Source organism: Rhinolophus sinicus, chromosome 15 (genome assembly GCF_057876585.1).
Source record: "Rhinolophus sinicus isolate RSI-liver-muscle chromosome 15, RSI-T2T, whole genome shotgun sequence".
Classification (NCBI taxonomy): domain Eukaryota; kingdom Metazoa; phylum Chordata; class Mammalia; order Chiroptera; family Rhinolophidae; genus Rhinolophus; species Rhinolophus sinicus.
In genome coordinates, this window is record NC_142515.1 from 112,009,519 (window position 1) to 112,031,234 (window position 21,716).

At 34.0% G+C, this 21,716-nt stretch overlaps 1 protein-coding gene across 2 annotated transcripts in view; it reads left to right on the plus strand.

The window, feature by feature from the left end:
* Positions 1 to 21,716, plus strand: part of LRBA (LPS responsive beige-like anchor protein) — a 561,748-nt gene that overhangs the window by 281,328 nt on the left and 258,704 nt on the right. The window contains exon 38 of one of the 2 annotated variants that reach the window (XM_019722880.3): positions 16,448 to 16,608. In XM_019722880.3, coding sequence (XP_019578439.3) covers positions 16,448 to 16,608 — 161 coding nt within the window. The remainder of the gene's footprint in view (positions 1 to 16,447; positions 16,609 to 21,716) is intronic. The other variant, XM_019722903.3, reaches the window with a different exon arrangement.

The following is a 21,716-nucleotide window of genomic DNA, read 5'->3' on the forward strand; positions in this document are numbered from 1 at the left end:
CTTCCTTAACTCACCTGGATCCTTTAATATGACTGATTGCTGCCTCCTCCTTGAAAGACTTTTCTGTTGGGCCTCTTGAACCTGGATATTCTTCTAATGGTCACTCCTCAAAGTCCTGATTTTTCCTGGTGTTTTGAATATCTTATTGGGGTTACCCAGGCCATAATCTTTGAAATACTCCCTTTTTCTTTTTTTGCTCTTCTCCTTATAAGATCTATACCTGTATTATATAATGTAAACACAATATATTTATTACTGCCAGATTATGTATCCTGTCAGGTCCTTTCCTTTGAATTCCACACTTTTATATTCAGTTGTCTACTTAACATCTCTGTTTGGATATCTATATTGCTTGTGGCGATACAAACTGCTTTAATAGATAAATAGCAAAATATCATTAGTGGCGAACCATAATAGAACTTGATTTCTTTTTCATATACAGTACACAATAGATGTTTCAGATAGATGATTCATTCCATCTTATAGCTAAATTATGTTTAGTTCTTGGCTTTCATGGTTGCCACGTTCCTCTGCATCAAGCCAGTGGAACTAGCATGGACAATTGTGTACAGAAAAGTTTTGTAGGTCAGGGTTGGAAGTGGCTTGTGTCATTTCTGCTCACATTTCACTGTCTAGAGCTCCGTGATATGGCCACATTTAATTATGAACGAAATTAGGAAATGTGGTCTAGTTGTGTGTGTAGATAGAAGAAAATTGATTTGGTGAACAGTTAACCATTTTGTGCCACAGATTTCTAATAGGCACTTCAAACACAACATGTTTAAAACCAGATTTCTTGCCTTCTTTATCAAAAGTTGTTCCTCTCATATGCTCTCCCATCTTTATTAATGTTGATTCTATTCCTCCAGTTTCTCAGATCAGAATCCTTTTAATATTGCTTCCTCTCCTCATATCCCATATGTGATCTGTCATCATGTTTTTTTTGACTCAACCTTCAAAATATATCCAGAATTCAATAACTTTTTACCACTTCACTTGTCCCCAGACATCATCATTTTCTGAATTACTGCAAAAGTGTACAAACTGGACTTCCTGCTTCTAATGTCACCCTCCCACCTACACCCACGCTCTGGCAGCAGTCCGTGATAAGGTTGGGCAGATTACTTCTCTGCCTAAAATTAGTGTCTTCCTCATCCTTTTAGTAAATTAGAATTAATGTCCTTCTCATCCTCCCACTAACTCTTCGCTCTCTCGCTACTTACACTATAACTCTTCACCATCCAAAATGGCGTCCTTGCAGTTCCATGGCCTCACCGAGTGTGTCGACCTCAGTGCCTTCGGATTTATTGTTGTGTCTTTCTGAAATTTCTCTTCCCAAGACCTCTGCAGAGCTAATGCTTTTACCTCTTTCAGGTCTTGGCTCAAATGTTACCCCCTCATAGAATCCTTTCGTACTTATCTTAAGGTATAAACATGTCTCTACTCCCTCCCTGGTATTTTCTGTTCTGCTTTCATGTTTCGTTTTTTTCCTGTGGTACTTATTGTCACTTCAGAATGTGAATAATTGCTTCAAAATTGAAAGTACTAGAAAGTTTCTAGGAGATGACAGCAACTATTGAAAGAACCGGCTTCCAACTGTCTTAAAAACTTGGAAGTGTAACATAATAAGCCCGTTCCCCCCTGTGGATAAGGAGTACATGCTTTCTGCTAATTTATCTGGCTTGCAAAGCACACTATATATTTTTTTCTTTAATGCTGTTTAAAATCAGTTGTGTGCTTTCACCAATATTTTCCCGAGAGTTCTGGAAGAAAGGCAGGAAGTGTTGGATTATACTGCATTGCTCTTTCATTTAAGCTTTTAAATTATTTATGTAAAGATAAGAATGTCATACTATGGAGGCTGATACTTCTTTGCTTTTTCCTTCTGTCCATATAACTTAAAACTATCTTATGAATGACCACAACGAAAATGTGATATAGGGCCTGAGTTTGAGAGAGATGGAGAGCCTAAATGCCACAGCAGTGGTTTCTGGCTATGAGATTGCTTCTTGTATATGCTTATAAACCATTTGTTCTTCCACAAGTGACGGAAGCTACTAGAAACATTCAATGAACATTAATAGCTTCCAGGCTTTTCAGTCACACATATTGACCTGCACTACACAATACTTAGAATTCACCTTAGTTTTACTTATTTGTTAAAAAGATCAGAACTTTTCCCTGCACCCTCTTCCCTCAGTCTAATGGCCTTACTCGTTCAGTTTGGGGTGATGCTAATGCTAGAAAAAGTATGTGTTTTGTAATTGTTCTTTATTGGAATATGTGCTAATCGTTGTGCATATAATTTACAAAAAAATGTTTAGTCCTATTCAAATCTGCCATTTTCTAAAAGACTTGTTAAAACTTACATAGTACACTGTCTTAATAAATCTATTAATGAGGCTAATATGAACATCTTAGCAAAAGGAGCATTTCCACAGTCTTTTGGTAATGCAAAGTCACAGGTGTGAGGTCTAGCTCTGTTTCTTAGTAACTAAATAACTTGGCTTCTGAGTCCCAGTTCTTCACCTGTTAAATTGGGATTATATTCCTAATTTATAGGGTTGTTTTGAGAATTCGATGAGATCACATGTAAAACACTTAACGGACTGCCTGATAAGTTATGGGCAATCAGTACATTTTAGTTCCCATCCCTTTTCCAGGAGCATAATGTAATATATTTCTCAGAAGAATGAGATCCTGTCTTCCTGAGGCTTCAGATCATTCTCTACATGCACGTTTTCCAGCCCTGTGACTATTTACTACAGGGACCCTGGGGCTTGAAGACTGGAGACAATCTTTAAATACAGTACAGGCCTCCATTCTTTCATTCTAGGCATGTTTTAGTACAAGTGGAATACTCAACAGCATTAAATAAAGTGACTATATACATTGAATAAAGAGATACATTGACTAATTCTTTGGGAAACAAAATTATCATTATAAGCGAGTTGGGAAATGGTAAATTTGGTTTCCCGATGAATCAATCTCTAATAAAGGCCGTGTTTATTTATTTTATTTAGGTCTAGAAAGAACGTGGGTCTGTCATCCTTCCCCATCCCAGACAGTCTCACCAGCCTACTCCTTTTCCTTAATCTTCCTTATTTTCGCCTCCCAGCCAGATTAGTCGTAAATCTTGAGTGAATTTCGCCTACTGCTCTTTTTACTCTTGTTCATAGGTTGCTGGGGGACACACACACAGTCACAGTTGTACATATTCGTGCCACTCTAAGTGAAGTTTCCAGTGGTTTCCAAACTCAGCTAGACTTTCCTAAGTACTTAGTCATCCTTGAGCTTTCCTTGAGTCAGCTTTATTTTATATTTCCCAAGGCAGCTCTTCTAAATTTTTCCCCCCCATTCTATTCTTCAGTCAAAACCCTGCTATTTAATAGAGAAAGTAGAAATAATCAGGCCTTCAGTTTTTCTTCGAACCGTAAACCCATTTATTAAAATGCAGAGCTTTCCTTCCTTCCATCTTGCCACAGAGAAGGAGGTCACTTTTCTTTACTTGCAAGGGAATTAGACCATCCTCTCACAGAGTTAAACCTCACCTGTCTTTCTAAAATCCTGCTGCTGCCCTCCTTTTTGCCATCTTCAGTCTCTTCTGTTTTTTTGGACTTAGGCTTTACCATCTTTCAATATGCCTAAGTCTGTTCTTTACCCTCTTTGAACTACCAGTGCATTTCCTTCATTACTGGCATTGTCAGAAGAATTTTTTGAAGTCAGTGTTAACTATCTCCACCAAAGCATCAGTTCATTACTGTCTAGTTTTTTGCAACTGTAATCAAGTTGCTAATGGCATCAACAGTAATCATTTTATCTCTTAGATGGTTTCAAAGGCAAGTAATAGCAAACCTAGCTCTAACTAAAATGAAATTGTTCACTTCATTAAATTGTGCAGAAGTGTATTATCTTTCATAATAAGAAGTGCAGGTGTGAAAAGCCTTGGGGGCAACTCTGTTTTTCTGCAGTTCTTTCAGTTTTCTGTCCCTGGATGTGTAAACTTTTCCCCCAGTCTGGCTTCCTCAGAGTTGTGTTATAGCTGTGAGTAACTGAGTCTAATGTTTCCTTGTTCCAGTCCATCAGAAGACAGGAAGAAATACTGTCCCAACGACTGAATAAAAGTTTTGCATTTCAGATTGGCAAAAATGATTGCCAGGTACAATTTATGCAGTGATTGGTTTAACTAGATTCTGGAACCAATCACTGATAAGAATGACAGGATTGTCATAGTTGGCTTGGCATCGGCCTTCCATAAATCATTGATCATTTAAGAAGTGAAACCTGAACAAAATTGTAATTCTTAATGCGTAATTAGGGAAATTGTGAATATTTCAAGTTTCTAATTATATAACCCAAAGATACCACCAAATGGAAACAGTTCAAATGTTTATCAGATGATGAATGGGTAAACGGAATACATTGTGTTCATATAATGAACTATTACTCAGCAATAAAAAGGAATGAAGTGTTGAAACGTGCTACAACATGGATGAACCTCGAAAACATTATTCTAAGTGAAAGAAGCAAGTCATAAAATTCTGCATATTGTATGATTCCATTTGTATAAAATGTCCAGAATTGGTAAATCTTTAGAGAAAGAAAATAAGCTAATCATTGCCAGGGCTGTTAAAGAACATTTTATTTTAGTTTTCAATTACAGTTGACATTGAATATATATTAGTTTCAGGTATACTGCATAATGGTTAGTCATTTATATAACTTACAAAGTGATCCCTTCTGATAAATCTAATACTCACCTGATAATATATATATATATATACTTATTTCCATATTATTGACTACATTCTCTATGCTGTACTTTTACATCCCTGTCACTATTTTGTAACCGCCAGTTTGTACTTTATAATCTACTAATGGGCATTTTAATTGGGATTTGTTTTTCTTTTTAAAAATATTTTTTAAAAAATTTTCAATTAGTTGACATACAATAATAAATTCAGGGGTACAACAAAATGATTAGTCACTTATAACTTACGAGGTAATCCTTTAATTCTAGTACCCATCTGATACCATGCATAGTTATTACAATATTGTTAACTGTATTCTTTATGCTGTACTCTACATCCTCATGATTATTTTGTAACTACCAATTTGTATTTCTTAACCCCACCCCCATTTTTCACCCATTCCACAACCCCTCTTCCATCTGGCAATGCTGAAAATGTTCTCTGTATCTATGAGTTTGTTTCTGATTTCTTTGTTCATTTATCTTTTTCTTTGGATTCCACATATAAGTGAAATCATATGGCATTTGTCTTTCTCTGTCTGACTTACTCTACTAAGCATAATACCTTTTATGTCCATCAGTGTTGAAGTAGATGGCAAGATTTCATTTTTTATGGTTGAGTAATATTCCATTGTATATATGTTCCACCTCTTTATCCATTTACCTGTTGGTAGACACCAGGCTGTATCCACATCTTGGCTATTGTAAATAATACTGCAATGAACAGATGGATGCACATGTCCCTTCAAAGTTGTATTTCAGGTTTCTTTGGATAAATACCCAGAAGTGGGATTACTGGGTCCTTTTTGACTCTTGTTACATATAGCCTTTGTTTTAAAGTCCATTTTGTCTGCTATAAGTATTGCTGTACTAGCTTTTTGTTTGTTTCCATTTTCATGGAAAATCTTTTTCCATCTCTTTACTTTCAGTCTGTGTGTGTCTTTTGATCTGAAGTGTGTCTCTTGTTGGCAGCATATGTAAGGGTCCATTCATTCACCCTATCTTTTGATTGGAACATTTAATACATTTACATTTAAAGTAGTTGCTGATAGATATATAGTTATTGCCATTTTATTATTCATATTTTTAATTTTAATTTAATTTAATTTATTTTTCTTCTGAAAGACGTTCCTCTAACATTTCTTGTAATACTGGTTTGGTGGTGATGAACTTCTTGAGCTTTTTCTTGTCTGGGAAGCTCTTTATCTATCCTATTCTAAATGATAGTTTTGCTGGGTAGAGTAATCTTGGCTCTGAGTCCTTGCTTTTCATCACTTTGAATATTTCATGCCAGTACCTTTTGGCCTGCAAAGTTTCTGTTGAGAAATCAGCTGACAGCCTTATTGGAATTCCCTTGTAAGTAACTAACTGCTTTTCTCTTGCTGCTTTTACGATTCTCTTTGTCTTTAACCCTTTGCATTTTAATTATGTGTCTTGGTGTTGTCCTCCTTGGGTTCATCTTATGTGGGACTCTCTTCACTTCCTGGGCTTGTATGTCTATTTCCTTCATTGGGTTAGGGAAGTTTTCTGTTATAATTTCTTCAAGTAGGTTTTTAATTCCTTGCTTTCTCTCTTCTCCTTCTGGTACCCCTATGATGTAAATGTTCGTATGCTTGAGGTTGTCCCAGAGGCCCCTTAAACTATTCTCATTTTTTTTTTTTTTTTGGATTCTTTTTTCTTTTTGCTGTTCCGATTGGGTGTTTCCTGCTACCTTATCTTCCAAATCATTGATTTGATCCTCTGCTTCATGGAATCTGTTGATTCCTTTTAATGTATTCATTTCAGTTATTGTATTGTTTGTTTCTGACTTTCTTTTTTATGTTTTCTATCTCTATTTTTGTTTCCTGTCTCTCTGTTAAAGTTCTCACTGAGATCACGGAGCATCCTCATAACCAGTGTTTTGAACTCTGCATCTGGTAGATGGCTTTCCTCCACTTTGTTTAGTTCTTTTTCTGGGTCTTTGTCCTGTTCCTTCGTTTGGGTCATGTTTCTTTGTCTCCCCATTTTGGCTGCCTCCCTGTGTTTGTTTCTATGAGTTAGGTAGGCCTGTTTTGTCTCCTAGTCTTACTTTAGTGGCCTTAGGTATTATATGTCTTGTGGGACCCAGTGGCACAGTCTCCTTGATCATCTGAGCAAGGTGCTCCTGCTGTGTCTATTGTGTGAGTTGTGTGTGCCTTTCTGTTGTAGTTGAGCCTTCGTTGCTGTTTGTACATCAATGGGAGGGATTGAGCCTTGGGCTGATTAGTTGTGAGGACTATATTATAGTTGTGAGGATTAGTTGTGAGGCCATATTAGTTGTGAGGATTAGTTGTGAGGCCATGACTATAGTGGAAGAGCTGTTGTGCAGGGGCTGACCCTACGGAACAGGATTCGCTTTAGCACGGCTCTGGTGCCTGCTCAGTCTGCCCTGTGTGTGTGTTGTCTGCTGAGGCAGCTGGTTGATTCTCTGGCTTTGTCAGAAACTGGCCACTGGGCGTGCTGCTCCTCCCTCCCTGGGACTCCTGGGAGAGGCCTGCTGCAGGCCAAATTCAGCAGTAGCCTGTGCCCTGCCCGGAGCCATCTGGAATGAGCCACAAAGCAATCCGCAGGTGGCCACCACCCACACTGGACTAGGAGGTGTCTCGGCGAAGCCAAGCCTAGAACCAGGGCTGTCTACTTCCAATGCAAGGCTTTGGGCTGCTTAGCAAGAGGCATGCTGAGGCCAGATGCAGGTGGTTTTTGGGTTTTGAGAACCTGTGAGAAATTTTGGGACAGTTTGTAGCATGAGCGAAGACACGCTGTTTGTGTGGAAAAGCCACTGGAGGCTTGAGTGGACCCGCAAATGTGATGGGGCAGGATTTCAGGGAATCACCAGGGCCGGGCGAAAGTTAGCCAGGTTGATGGAGACTCAAATATAGCACCTGGGGAGGGCTCACCCGTTGTTTTGTTTTTAAATCACATTCTAAGTCACTTACGACTTTAAATGCAAGATTTAACAAAGTAAATGGTATAAAAGTATCCAAACACTTAAATTCATTATTAACTACAAAAAAATGTCTTGCATTTCATAGTGTTTTACTGTTGTTTAAGTAATTTTACATTATTTTGATTCCTCACAACAGCTCTGTGAGGTAGGCTGAACAATTTACAATTATTTTATATAAGGCAGTGAAGTCCCAAAGATTATAAATGATTTATGTAAATGTCATAGATCTAGCATATCATAGAGCTATGGTGATTAATTTTAAATACATTAAAAGAAATGTAACTGAAATATTTTCATATCATGTTCAGAAATTTTAAAGGCTACTCGTTTTTGATAGATATTATCCCCAAACTTTTAGCTTTTATATATCTTGTAGTGTGCATTAGTTATAACTTTGATTTTAAAGAGTCTCCCTTAAAAGGTAAATTAGACTTAGTTCTTTGATGTCTTCAAGGTATTAGAAATGTTTTAAAAAATCATGCATTATTATACCCTTTAGACTCTCCAAAAATTTCCAGTACTAATACAACTGCTTTTTACCAATCACTTCCAATTTGATTTATTCTAAAATTGGTTCAAACTTCAGAAGCTCCAAGCCAGTATAAACACATTCATCTGTTTTTTGCCCTACATACCGTAAAATCCTCCACATGTCCATTCCCAAGGTAGGGAGAATGGGGGAATAACTGGTAATGGGTATGGAATTCCTTTTGGGGGAAATAAACATTCTAAAATTAGATTACGGTAATGGTTGCACAACTTGTTAAGTGTACTGAAAACCAATGTATTTTAAACAGGTGAACTTTATGGTGTATAAATTATATGTCATATGACTGTTTAAAACACAAAACAAAAGCTTCTCTTCATTTTTTGTCCTCCTAACATTTTTATGCAGAATTAAATACTGCTGCCCACTCACTGCTTTGAAGAGTCTGCTTCTTTGTCCTTTTTGGCACCATTCTATTTTGGTTCTCCTTTTACTTTACTGATTGTAAGAAGCAATTGCTTTCTTCTTTAGTCATTTCATCCATCCTTTTTTCTTTCGCAAAATTTTAAATGTTGGAATTTCCGAGTTTTCATTTACACTTTTCGCCAATCCTGTCAATATGGTTTTCCCTGGATCTAGCATACTACCTAGCTTATAATAACCCTCAGTAGATTTTGTTGGATGAACATCTAAATTCACTGACTCCCAAGGCTGATACATCTCCCAATTTTATATATCTAGCCAGGCTGCTTTTTCAAGTTCTCAAGTTATATTGCTTACTTAGTAGACATACCTGCCTGCACATTATTAGGTATTCAGGACATGATTTTTCCTCCAAATCACACCTGCTTAACCTGCATCATTTCAGTTAATTAGTGTCTTTATCCTCTCACTGCCCCTTTGTCACAAACATCAGTTTTATTCTCATTATCTCCTTTTCCTCACCTCCCTTACTGAATGTCTCAGCAAGTCTTATCTATTCCACTGCAAATATGTCTCTCAAATCGTAGCCTCTAGGCTCCAAACCCTCTGCCTTGTTTCTGTTGCTGTCAGGTAACATCCAAGGCTGACCATATTAATCCTGTATTAGTAAGAAGGATTGATTGTCTTTGTTGACTATAGGATATAAAGGTTGCGACTTTAGTATACAAGCCCTTTTGAAGTCTTGGTTCCAAACCTATGTTTCTTACCTTAGCTTTGGCTACTGTAAGACGGCTTTAACATGATCTTTCTTACCCAAACTTCCTTAGATACAGTTGCCTTTTTATGTCTCTATGCCTTTGTTCATGCTTTTTTTTTCTGCTTGTAATGTCTTTTCCCTTTTGCCTAGCAAATTCCTCTTTATCATTTAAGTTTCTTTTAAAAAGTAATTTTGTTCGTTTTTTAATGATTATTTACTAAGGTGCCAGCTTTGTTCCAGTTACTGTGCTTGGTCAGTGAATTAGACACAAACTCTTGTCCTCATGGAACTTACAAAATAGTTCCTCATTGAAACCCTAATGAAATCCTCTATTTTTCCAGGCAGGGTTAATTGGTGCTTTGATCATAACTATAACAGTATCCAATAAGAGTTTCTAGAGGAAATGTCATGTGAACAGCTCATTGACTTTGAAGTCCGTAGACTTATTATTTACTACTGATGGTTAAGACTTCATTTCTTCATCTTTAAAATGAAAATAACAGTATTTAATCATGGCATGGTAGTTGTGAGTCTTGGTGATAATGTATGGAAAAGAGCATGATGTCTAGCGCAGAGTAGTCTGATGTAATTAGTTCTATTATTTTAAAGTTGTATTATTTTTGACGTTTAATAATTTCCTTATCCTGATCATAACATAAAAAAATTCTAGGCTGAGCCCAGCACAATTCATTTGTATGTATCAAGATCTGGTACATAGTTGGCACTCAACTAATGTTTGGTGAATTTTTTAAATTAGATTTTTGGGGAAAATAGATCCGATTTGTCTAAGTAGTGTGGTACTGAGCTGAGTTTTAGGGCTTCTACTATCCAACAACGTAATTTATTTTAATTTTTTATTCAGTTGTCTTTTGTTAGAGTTTTACCTGGTAGTATAATTAATACTAGATTTTAAATTTTCTCATGATTCTGCTTACTGGTACAAATGCTGAGTGAATAAAGAAATGGTTAACAGGCTAACAGCATGTAGGAAAAGCTTGGTTATATTTATTGAATAATTGACTTCGTTGCAAAATTAAATTTTTAAAAAGACCTGAACTAATACCTAATTGAAATGGGTATCTACATGTCTCAGAAATCAAATAAAGAAATATACGCTGAACAATGCCATGAAAAAATTCACAACGACATAAAATGTAACTTTACATAATTAAATAATGTATATGATGCTCTAGTGACTCAGTGTAATATAAAGTTCCTATGTTAGGTCAATAAAGAAAGAATGCTGCTTTAGAAGATGCTTCCTCTGCTGGAATTCATACAATTGAAGGTTTTTTTTTTTTTTTTTTTCCTTCTTTTCATTAAGACAGCACAGGGCATAGATCACGTGCGTTTGATTTATAGTTGGTACTTGGTAAACATGGGTTTGAGTTAATATTTTTTCTCTCTATCTGCATGAAGGCACTGTAGATTTCAGTTTGTGAGAGAAAGCATTTTTTTATATTGTACGATACCCTATAGTACCTGAACATTATTTCACCAAGATTTATGCAGAAAGTGAAACCCTTCTAGAACTTAAGCACTTTTATCTTCTAGCTGACAGTGCGCTGAAAATGTTTACTTCTTTCTAGAGGTGACCATTTATTTAAGCTGTAGCTAATGTCTAGCATGAATTTTTAATCTAAAAATATGGAAAAAGGAGCCAGCCAGATACTGGAGTTAGAAAACCAGGTAATATAAAAATTTAAGAACAAATATGAAGTACGAAAATTTTCTAGGATTTAAAACTTTCGTCAGAAGAATTTATTACTGACTTTTTAGGTTATAAAGATTTATCAAGTACTGTCACAAGAAAGTAGGCAAGATGTAAAATGGGAAATTTTTCTAATATAATTACATTATTACTCGTTTATTGATATTGATCCAAGTTACATTAAAATGACATTGAAACCAGTGAGATGAAAGTTATACACATATTTGGCTGATTTGAATAATGTCAGTATATTTTGATTGTAGAATAATTGGAACACTTACATAGTTATCCTAGGTTTCAGTAATTAACATTATTTTACTTTAATTGAACAATATCAAGAAAATAATCTTCTTTAATTAAAGCAATATAAAATTAATGAGTTTAGTGAAATAAATGTTAGTCTTTTGTTGGCTGTTTTATTCTGCATATTGAATTTTGGTGTTTTTTGACAACCATACCTATTCGTGGCCTGAACACCTTTTCCTACAGCAGGGAAATAAATACTGTGTGACTGCTACTGATTGCATGTGAAGGGCCTTGTTCTGGCTCCTATCCCAAGATTACATTCAACTCTGGGAGAGAAAGAGAGGATCCTGAGCATGTGTGTGGAGAGGGAAAAAGATAGGGTGTTCTCATAGCACCCTATTGTTCTCGTAGGTTGTTCATACAGCAATGCAAAACAAGCAATGCACAACTCCAGGAGTGCCACTCATACAAATTTTGATGTGAACAGTGCTCCCTGGAGTTGTGCAATTTAATAGCTACTTAACAGAGCTCTGCTCTATCACACATTTTTTTTTTTTTGAATTTTTATTATTTATTTTCACATTTGTCTTCTCCAGGAGGGCAGGGACAATATCTTAATCCTTATATCCCTAGCATCTGGCTCAAGATAGAGTGAATCACTGTTATTAGAAAGTATTTTAGGATTCAATTTCAGTATTCATCCATTTATACATTGTTAATTGGCCAATTAGCTTACCATACTTTCTCAGAGGAAAACTGAACCTTTAAAGTCTTGTAATTTATATGTTGATAATAATAGATTATGTATAGTTGAGCCATTCAACTATTAGAGGAAGAATGTGGATCGTAGCTTAGTTACTGATTCTGTGTTTCAATACGTCTACCTTTTCCAGCTGATTCTCATTTGGCTCATTCTTACATGTTTTACCTGATCAACTCACTAACCACAGCGGGCCTTGACAAAGGAGTAAACAGCCTATCTCTTGATGCTTGAGTTATAGATCCTTCTAAGATTTAATTCAAAAATCTATTTGATTCTGTTCTTGTCGAATAGAAAATACATATTCTGTATATTAAAATGGCATTGTTTTATATTATTTTATATATAAATTGTAGTCACACGTTAAAGGTGAGTGTATGTAAACACATAAATGGGAAGGTTTCCTAAAGAGTAGAAAGATAATTATGTGACTTAGAAAAAGACAATTAAACCTGTGTTGTGATTTTAATCTCACATTTTGACATTAGGCAAAAGAATTGGGAAGAAATCATTAGAAACGAAAGTTAGAACATTTAATTTCAGGATAATCCACAACTTTTCAAAGACACTTGTATTTTAATTGGTCAAAGATTTTAGTACTTGGAAGTTGTGACCTGATAGAGGACTTAACTACAGCACCTTTTATGGAGAAGGCTTTATTTCCAGATCTTATAGAGCCTAGGCTCACATCCTTAATTTGAATACTTTTTTGTGTGTGTGATCTTATTTTTAATTATTAGTGGAAATTGATAAAAATGACATTTGTGAATGTTGCATCATGTAATAGTAATACAATTTTTTGGGTAGATGCAGATATGTAGAGGTATAGGTATGTAGTGTTCTAGACATATACCTATTTGTAAGGTCTCAGAATAAGTGATTTCTCATCTTATCCATGCTTGTATTTGATCAACAGTCTGTTTCTGAATACTTGAAGTCTTTAATTTTTCTAGTTATACCATAGTGATAACTCCAAAAATATATAATAACTTATTTAGTTAATTTATAACCTTATGGGAAGAAAGTTGGATCAACATGGGGAGAAAGTTGCATCAGTGTGCCTGAAAATTTGCCAGTTTTTTTTAATCCTATTTTCCCTTGAAGGGGCTTTTCAGGAGGGTGGCAATATTTCTTAAATGAGCGTGAAATCTTTATGTGAATGATCGAAACTTCCAGTAAGTTGATAATTGAAAGCTATACATTCCCTTTTCCAATACTGTTCTAAAATGACAAATTGTGCCTTTTTTTTTTTTTTTTTTGGTGATAGAGCTTTATACTGAGAATGCATGTTGTTGGACGGAGTACGGTTGGGAAGACAAAACATTGGAATTTTAGGCCCAGTTTTGTTCTTGTATAAATGACTTTAAACCTGCTAGTAATTACCCTCATCTGAAAAAATGAGTACGACTTTTTTCTAAAGGACATGTATTACTCTCACCATCAGAAATCGGATGATAAATGCTATTTTTTTTTCAGATGAGGCTAATAGCTATTCCATTGTGACTAAGTTCCTTGAGGGTTTGTACCCTGTATCACCTGGAGCTTTTACATGGACAGACTCTCAAAAAATGTATTGAAGTCGTTGGTCTCTAGGTGATTTCTGTAATTCATTCTAGATCTGTGATCTCAAATAAGTGATTTTTGCTTTGTCTTCAGATTAAATTGCTGTAACAGGAGGTAGACTACTTGTGTAAGAAGGTAGTATAAATATTATCATGCTGACTATAAAGTTCTTCATTCTGTTTGGATTGTATCTAAGTATTTTTTTTTAATTTTTAGTAGAATGTTTACATTAGAAGACAAGTATATAGTTAGTGTAAGTGAAACTCACCTTAAATTTTTTTCTACTATGTGAACAAGTTCCGAGTTCCTGATGTATTGGTGCTTCTGTTTCAGCCAAATATCACCATTGTGACCATATTTTGTTTGTGACAAAGAACACAAAAATAAACATTATAGTTCTACTTACTATTAATTTTGGTTATTATTCTAATATAGATACCGTCTTTGAATTACTTGATGATTTGTGAATGATTTTATAATTCCTCTGATTTTTCTACCATATGACAAAAATTATTGTGCACATGCTTTAATAGCCATTGTATTTGACTTCACTCTTGTGCATTAGACTACAATCTATTGTTACCTAATTTAGTAATAATTTTATAATAGCAGCTTAATACCTCTTATAATTTTAATTATTATCAAGAAGAATGGCATCGTTTAATTCGACTCAAAATTCAGAAGGATGGATGAATGACAAATTAATAATTTACCACCTTTGCATAATACTGAAGCATAGACTATTAGAAGGATTGATGGCAGAAAAGGTTAACAAATTTTAGCAGCTTTCATTAGCTTTACATGGTCATATGTTTGTGGTGCTGACTGAAATAGGCTTCGTAGGAGATCTCAGTCTAGGGAACTAATTACTTGTGCCGATTGCTGCACTGATGAATAGACCCTCATTGTATCATTCCCCTGAAGACGAGGAGCAGCTCTTGATTCACGACTGCATCCTGGCTGATATTTGATAATAATTTTAGCAGATAAATGTAGGTAGGCAGAATGATGAAGTGCCTATCCAAGCTCCACGACTATCAAAGCCATACACATAGCCATCTGTGTACTGCTTTTCCCCCTCTCAATCTACAGAGAATTTTATTTTATTAATTGAGTTCAAACAACTGTTGTCTTTTGCTTATATGTACATTCTGTAGGTTTTATTCTTTAAATGATATCATAATACTAGTTTTCATTTAAAATGTAGACAGAAAAATAACAAAGAAGAATAAGAGCATTTTTATCTTTCTTTTTGAGCACTGCAATTCTTACACTTTTTTGTATTCCATTTTGATGACGTTATATCTCCTCTTTATGCTTCATCAAAATCAACAAAGGAAATCTTTGATGTTCTTATTGTCTGTCCAGCTTTCTCAGAAAACAGCATGGATTCCTATGGTTTAAAATCTTTTTTTTCTTTTAATAATACACTATTGCCTATGCTTTTATTAATCTGTGATAAATTGTAATTGGTATTTATAAATCTTGAATTTTTAAAAGTAGCATCTTTAAAACATGAAAATAGGGGTAACTTTTATGTGGGTATTTTGGGACTGTCAGTTGGTCAAGACTACTAATTTGTCAAAGCTGACAGGTACAATTTTATTAGCTCATGAAATACAAGTGAGATTTTATCTTGTATTAGTCATTCCTTGCAGAAGTTTTGATTATGAATTTTTAAATTTTTATTATCAAAACCTATAGGTTTTCATGCTGTGTATCTTTAGTGAATAAATATATTCTGCAGAAAATTATTTTTCCTTACTGTAACTGAAAAAAACTTAATGTTAGTATTTTCTTTATAAAATACTTTCCAGCATGTTAGATCATGATTAGTTAACAGGAGAGAAAATTGACATTTATATATTGCCATATAAAAGATCTACATAATTGGGGAAAACATAGTAGAACTTGAATTGCGCGAACCCTTTAAAAAAAAAAGCATTTCCAAAAGTATGCTTTTGATATAGCAATTATTGCACATCATATAGCATGTAGTTTTTAATTAAATATAAAAACAGACTACATAAAACAGAAATCCAATCTGATTTGCTTGAAAATAGATTGCTATTTCACTCTATAGGAATGGTTTATTTAAAAACAGTAAATGGAAAAGAAATGCATTTTCTTGTGTTGTTCTAAGCCTCAGGGGCTAAATGTAATGAATATTTTAAGAGATTATTTTAATTAAATTCCTGCACATCTAAACAGAGTAATATTTTATTATCACATACATAACCATGTAACTGAGATATTCATTAAAGTTAACACTTTCTGGACCAAGAATTCACGGTATGATTTACTGACCTTGTGCAAAAAGGCACAAATTAGGAAGAAAAATGAAGGGGGACAGACTTTGATTAATATAGGTAATGCTATACCATATTTATAATAGCCTTTTCCCTATTCTGGTTTATAAATGCAGCCACAGAGAAAGGTGCCCTGCTGAGGCTGAAATGAGGCTGAAATCAGAGCACATGCCACTAGAGTGTGGGGAAACTGATCACACTGTCAGCAATTCATTTCAAAATGATGTATTTAGTGCTCATTTCACCTTCCAAGAAAAAGAAAAAGGAGTTCCTTAGACTGGAAGGTGATATTGTTATTTTCAAGGACATACCTCAGTTAAAGATTGCAGAAAGGGGAGTGTGAGGTGGAGGGAGAATTAAGAGGAAGGGGAGGGAAAAAAAAGGCAGAGCAAACAAGGAGAGCTTTATGCAGAAATTCAGTGCTACCACGCTGTTTGATAATTGCTAACATATGTGGCTTCTCTGTTTCATTGTAGTCGTCCTCGTGAGTTCTGGCGCCTTGACTACTGGGAAGATGACTTGCGGCGCCGGCGACGATTTGTGCGTAACCCTCTAGGATCGACACATCCTGAAGCGACCCTAAAAACAGCCGTGGAACACGGTCAGTGTGCAAACCACTCCTTGCCAGGAGCAGCAGGTACAGTACTTGGTAATGAAGAGCATCGCTTCATTATTCCAAGGCACTGTAAAATGGTCCACTGCCACATTTCAGAGTTATTCACCCCAGAAAGAGAAGTTAAATTTTTTATAGTTAGTGTAGGGTCCTATTAAATTATGGTGTCAAGAGTATTTATTTATTATGTTACACATGCAGAACTTACTTAACATACACCCTTTGTTTCAGAGTAGGAGGATAAAATATTTCTCCTTTTAAGTGACACATTCAGCTTTGAGTAAATTAATCCAGGACGCCTGCCTTAAATCCATGAATATCAGAAAGACAGCATTTACAAACCAAATAGGTTTCCAGGTTCTGTTGTGTGTATATGGTTTTCCCTCAACCATGGTATTTTAGCTTGAGATTATGAAGTGAGAGAGATGGTAATAAATGTCCAAGTGCTTCGATACTTTCTGAGCCTTGATTTGTAGATGGCTGTGATAGATGGATTTTGGAAAAAGAGAATAGACGTTATTTTCAAATGTTCCTGTTCTGCATCATCTTGTTATCTATCAGAGCTTAGCAAAACATTTTTTCCCTTTTTGATGTAACGCATGTCACTATGCTTCAGTTTAGGTAGCCTGATGAGCAAATTAGACAAACTGGAAATCAAGTCCTTTGGATTTGATAATTTACTCTCTTTGATCATAGGGTTTCACTTAATATTTTTAATAATTTTTATATTTTTTTAATGTTGTAATTTTTGAAAGCCAATTAAGATACATTAAGAGGGCAAATGCCCTCCACATTAAAATTATTTTTATTTTATAAAATGTAAATGGATTATTTTTTAATAAAATAGATTTAATTCCCCTTTTTATAGGGTGTTAGTTTAACATTTAGCAGCTTATAGTTAAATGAGAGTATGTAGTATACAGAATAAATGTTACATTGCATTCAATGAGAATATTAAGATTTTAGATTAAAAGTCTGTGATCTTAGGTTTGGCCCCAGTCAGGCAGCTTAACCTCTTGCACTCAGCCTTAAAGAGCCATTTCTGGAAGAAAATGTCCACAATATGTCATCAGATATAACACCAAATGTGACATCAGTCCTTTAAAATAAATGATCATACAGAGAATAGTCAATAACAAAGTGATCCAAAAGCAATAATAGTCTCAGAGCCCTACATCTTCAACTGCAGGAGGTGGAGAAGGAGAAATGAGATGTAGCATTAATTAGGCCACTTTTGCTTTTAGAGTTCATGTACTTTTTATGTGGTGCTATAGATTTCAGCTACACACACACACACTTTTTTTTCTTTCCTGTTTTTGTGTTTTGTTTTGGTTAATGACCCATACATTGAAAAAAATCACCCTTTTTGCAGTTTCATCCTTTTCAGTCAAGCAGATGTTACCATGTGCACTTAAAATTTAATAAGTATTTTTCTGTCTTCTTAACTGTCATTTCACATTGAGTTCTGAGTTCTGAGGTCAATGAATGACAATTAAAATGTTTTTTATGAAAATTTTTCCCTTTATATCTGGAGAGAGGGACTTGTTTTCTAAAATTGCAAATAGGCAAACTTATTCCGTTCACCTGGGAGAAATATCAGTAACTGAATTTAAAATTTCGGTACGGATTTAATTCAGAGCTAATTCAAATCTATTTTTATCAAAAATAGTACTTTTAACCATTTGGGGGAAGTTATAGGCTTCTTCATAATGAATAAATCTTAATATTGCTGAATTTTACCTTTTAAAATAATATTATTATGTCAGCTTTTTTAATGCTAAGAGTCTAATTCAAAAAATATATTTTTCAGCAATGCTTCTGTCATTTAAAACTTTTTAAATCCTGTATAGAAACAGATTTCACTCTTAATTACTCTAATAGTAATTGAAAGGTTAGTATAATATCAATTAGTTATCTATGTTTTATTGTGTACTTTTAAATTGAGAGAGAAGTAAAATTAAGCATTTATGTAATTTCATTCTACTTGGTAGTATTTTACACTAATCTTATGATTAATATTTAAAACACTGAGAGATTAAAAACAATATTTTAAAATCTGAAGTGTATATTTTTATTTTTTTTACACTTTTTTTAGTTTCAGGTGTACAAAACAACGTAGTGATTAGACTGAAATACATATTTTTAAAAATTAAATGTATAGGAGATGCTTCAATGGTCTTCCTATTAAGGAGATATATCATATTTAATATGACATATTTTGACAAAGGACATGAAGTGTAATCATACTTTATACACTTTTTTAGATTAAATGATAAAGAAATATTAGACAGTTTTAGAACTCAGCACATAGATTGTACTATATAATTGTTAGATGTCAGCATAATTTATGCTAATATGCTATGTAAGCAAAGAGCTTAATTTTTAAATGTTTTATTAAATAAGGTATCTTATAGTTGGAATTCATTTTAAATTTTGTGTTAATTATGAAACTTTGTTTTTCTATCCTAACTTAACAATAGGAGGCTAATGAAAATAAACACATTAAGAGTCATGTATGCATAACAAAACAGTTAATATGCTCAAAACGCAGTTGAAATTACAGAGTTTAGGATGGATAAAAAGAATGCTTTAATGTGAAATTTGAATATTTAAAATAGATATTGTTGAAACTACTGTGTCAATTTTATACTGTTTTATGACTTCTCACTTTTATTTATAATTGATTTAACCAAGGAGACAGGACATTTTAAAAATACAAAATCTTAAAACATCATGAAGTATACTATCATTATCAAAAGACGACGTCTGAATAGAAGTGCCGTTGGAGATTAGTTATGTATTTTATAGTAAGAGCCATCTTTTTTATAGATTGATTTGATTTGAAGGAAAGCCTCTGGTGTAAAGGTGGCAGAGTAAATACCTGAAGAGTGATGTTCTCTGTTCCGGCGATCAATACTAGCCCCATGACTCTACTTCTGGCTACCTTCTAGTTAAAAACAAATTTTTTAATTCTGACAATTTAATTGCCCTTCCCAAGTTCACATTAACTTGCTTGGGGAAAAGGGCTTTAGGTAATTTTTCAAAGAGAGACCCTCCAAAGTGGTTATTTATAAAAGTCATTTTGTAATGGGCGATTTCTTTAACTTTGCAGAAACTGAGTCATATTTTTAAATTAAAACTTAATACTTCCTCTTATGATTAAGTATTCTTTATGGAAATTAGCAGCAAGCAGAGGGGGTTATTTGATTCTGGAGGGCATTTTCTTCCATTTTGTAGTTTTAAAATTTATTAGAAATCAGTTGTAATGATTCGTAACATTCTCTCAATGCACAGAGCCCAGTTTGTCAGTTATTTATTATCAGAGCATTTTAGATCTGGAAAGAACTTCAAGCTAAAGTTTAGTTTAACTTTATTCTTTACAGATAAGGAAATTGAGGAAACAAAAGGCGAATGTAATTCTTGGTAGGTATAGGATTAAGCCCAGGTTAACCCATGACTAGTCAGTATTTCTTACCATTGTACTATGCTGTCTTCCTAAATTCATTGTTAAATATAATAGGAATTTTATATTCAAATTAAAACCACATAAAAAATGTTTTAAATGATGGAAACATTGGTTTTAATTCAAACAGTAAAAGAGTTTATCAGTAGAATCCTATTGAATTCAAGACATTTTTATTTTGTAGCCAATGTGCTTGCTAATAGAAACATGATGGGGATTTAATATAGTTTAAAAGGTATCTTGTAATCATATGGAATGATGCAAGTACCTCATTTGGTTTTCCAGGAATGACAGACCATGTGAAGATGCTAAATCATGCCATTGTCTCATAACTTCAATAATGCCGGATACTATTGCTTTCTTTTTAGTATCAACATATTAATATTTTCTCTAACACTTTTAGGGAACCCATGATCATTAGGAGATGAACTTGGCTTGTTCTCCTAACCATCATTTGTAGTTTCATTAATTTTTCTTGAGTAAACTTTCTTGACTTGGAACTTTTTGGAACCTGCGCGAACTATAAAGTGGAATTAGTTTAGGACAAGAGTTGTGTAAAAGATATTCTCTGTGTCTTGTTCAGAATGAACAGTTATGGTGCGTACTTCACATCACACTAATTGGACACCCGTATTTTTTATGTACGTTGAGGTCACTTTGTTATTCTAGTAGTAATCTTTTTTATTTAAACAAAGTGGCTAATTCTTAATGTATGAACTTTTACTGTAATACAGACTATTGATTTAATTTACTGGTGTGGTGGACTTTTTAAAAGGGGATTTATATACATAGGTGGAACCGTTTTCTGTGTTCTTACTCTGTTTTAATTTTACTTACCTCGCCTATGTTGAATAGATAACTCATTCCAGTAACAGCTCTCAAGAACTTGAACTTTACATTTTGAGGACCAGCTTCTCTCTGAGCCCTCTCATTGCTCTTAGTTTCAGTGAATCCAAAGTCATGATTCAAAGAACGCATTTTTAACAAGTTTGTCTAATTTTATGTAACAGTTGCACTTTAGTTAAGTTGGACTAAACATTAACCCAGAATTAAATGTTAGGTTAGATGAAGGGAATCTGTTACTAGTGATATGAAAATTTTTAAGTTACCATGTTTGGTAATGATTTTATTAACCAGAAAAGATCTGAATCAGGCTTTAAAATTGAACCAAAAGTATGTTCTGACTTTATCCAATTAAACTTATTGTAGTGTAGAATATACTCACAGAAGATATCAAAATAGTTGATACTTGTTTTAATGGTTGATTGAGTATAAGGCAAACGAAAGTTGAAAATATACTTTTCCCAGCACATAAACATGATAATTATCTTTTATTTTATGCTTGGGACAGTTTTGTTCTAATTTTGGGAAAAAAAAAAAAAAAAAAAAAAAAGTTCTTTAGCAGAAAGCTATTAGACCATTGAGAATTGAAAACCAGAGCATGTGGTGTGTATTAGAGTACTGTTGGTAATTTTACTGCTGCTAACTTAAAATCCTCAAGGGGGAGTTAATTACAGGAAAACCATTCTAAATATCAGTAAGCTGCATATTTTCCATGACAAGAGGTTTTTCAGTTGAGGTTGAACAATTCCAGAATCTGAGCTTGTAAAAATAAGTAAATAAATAAAAAATGGGTGTTTGTATGCGTACAGTAGACCTATAATACTTT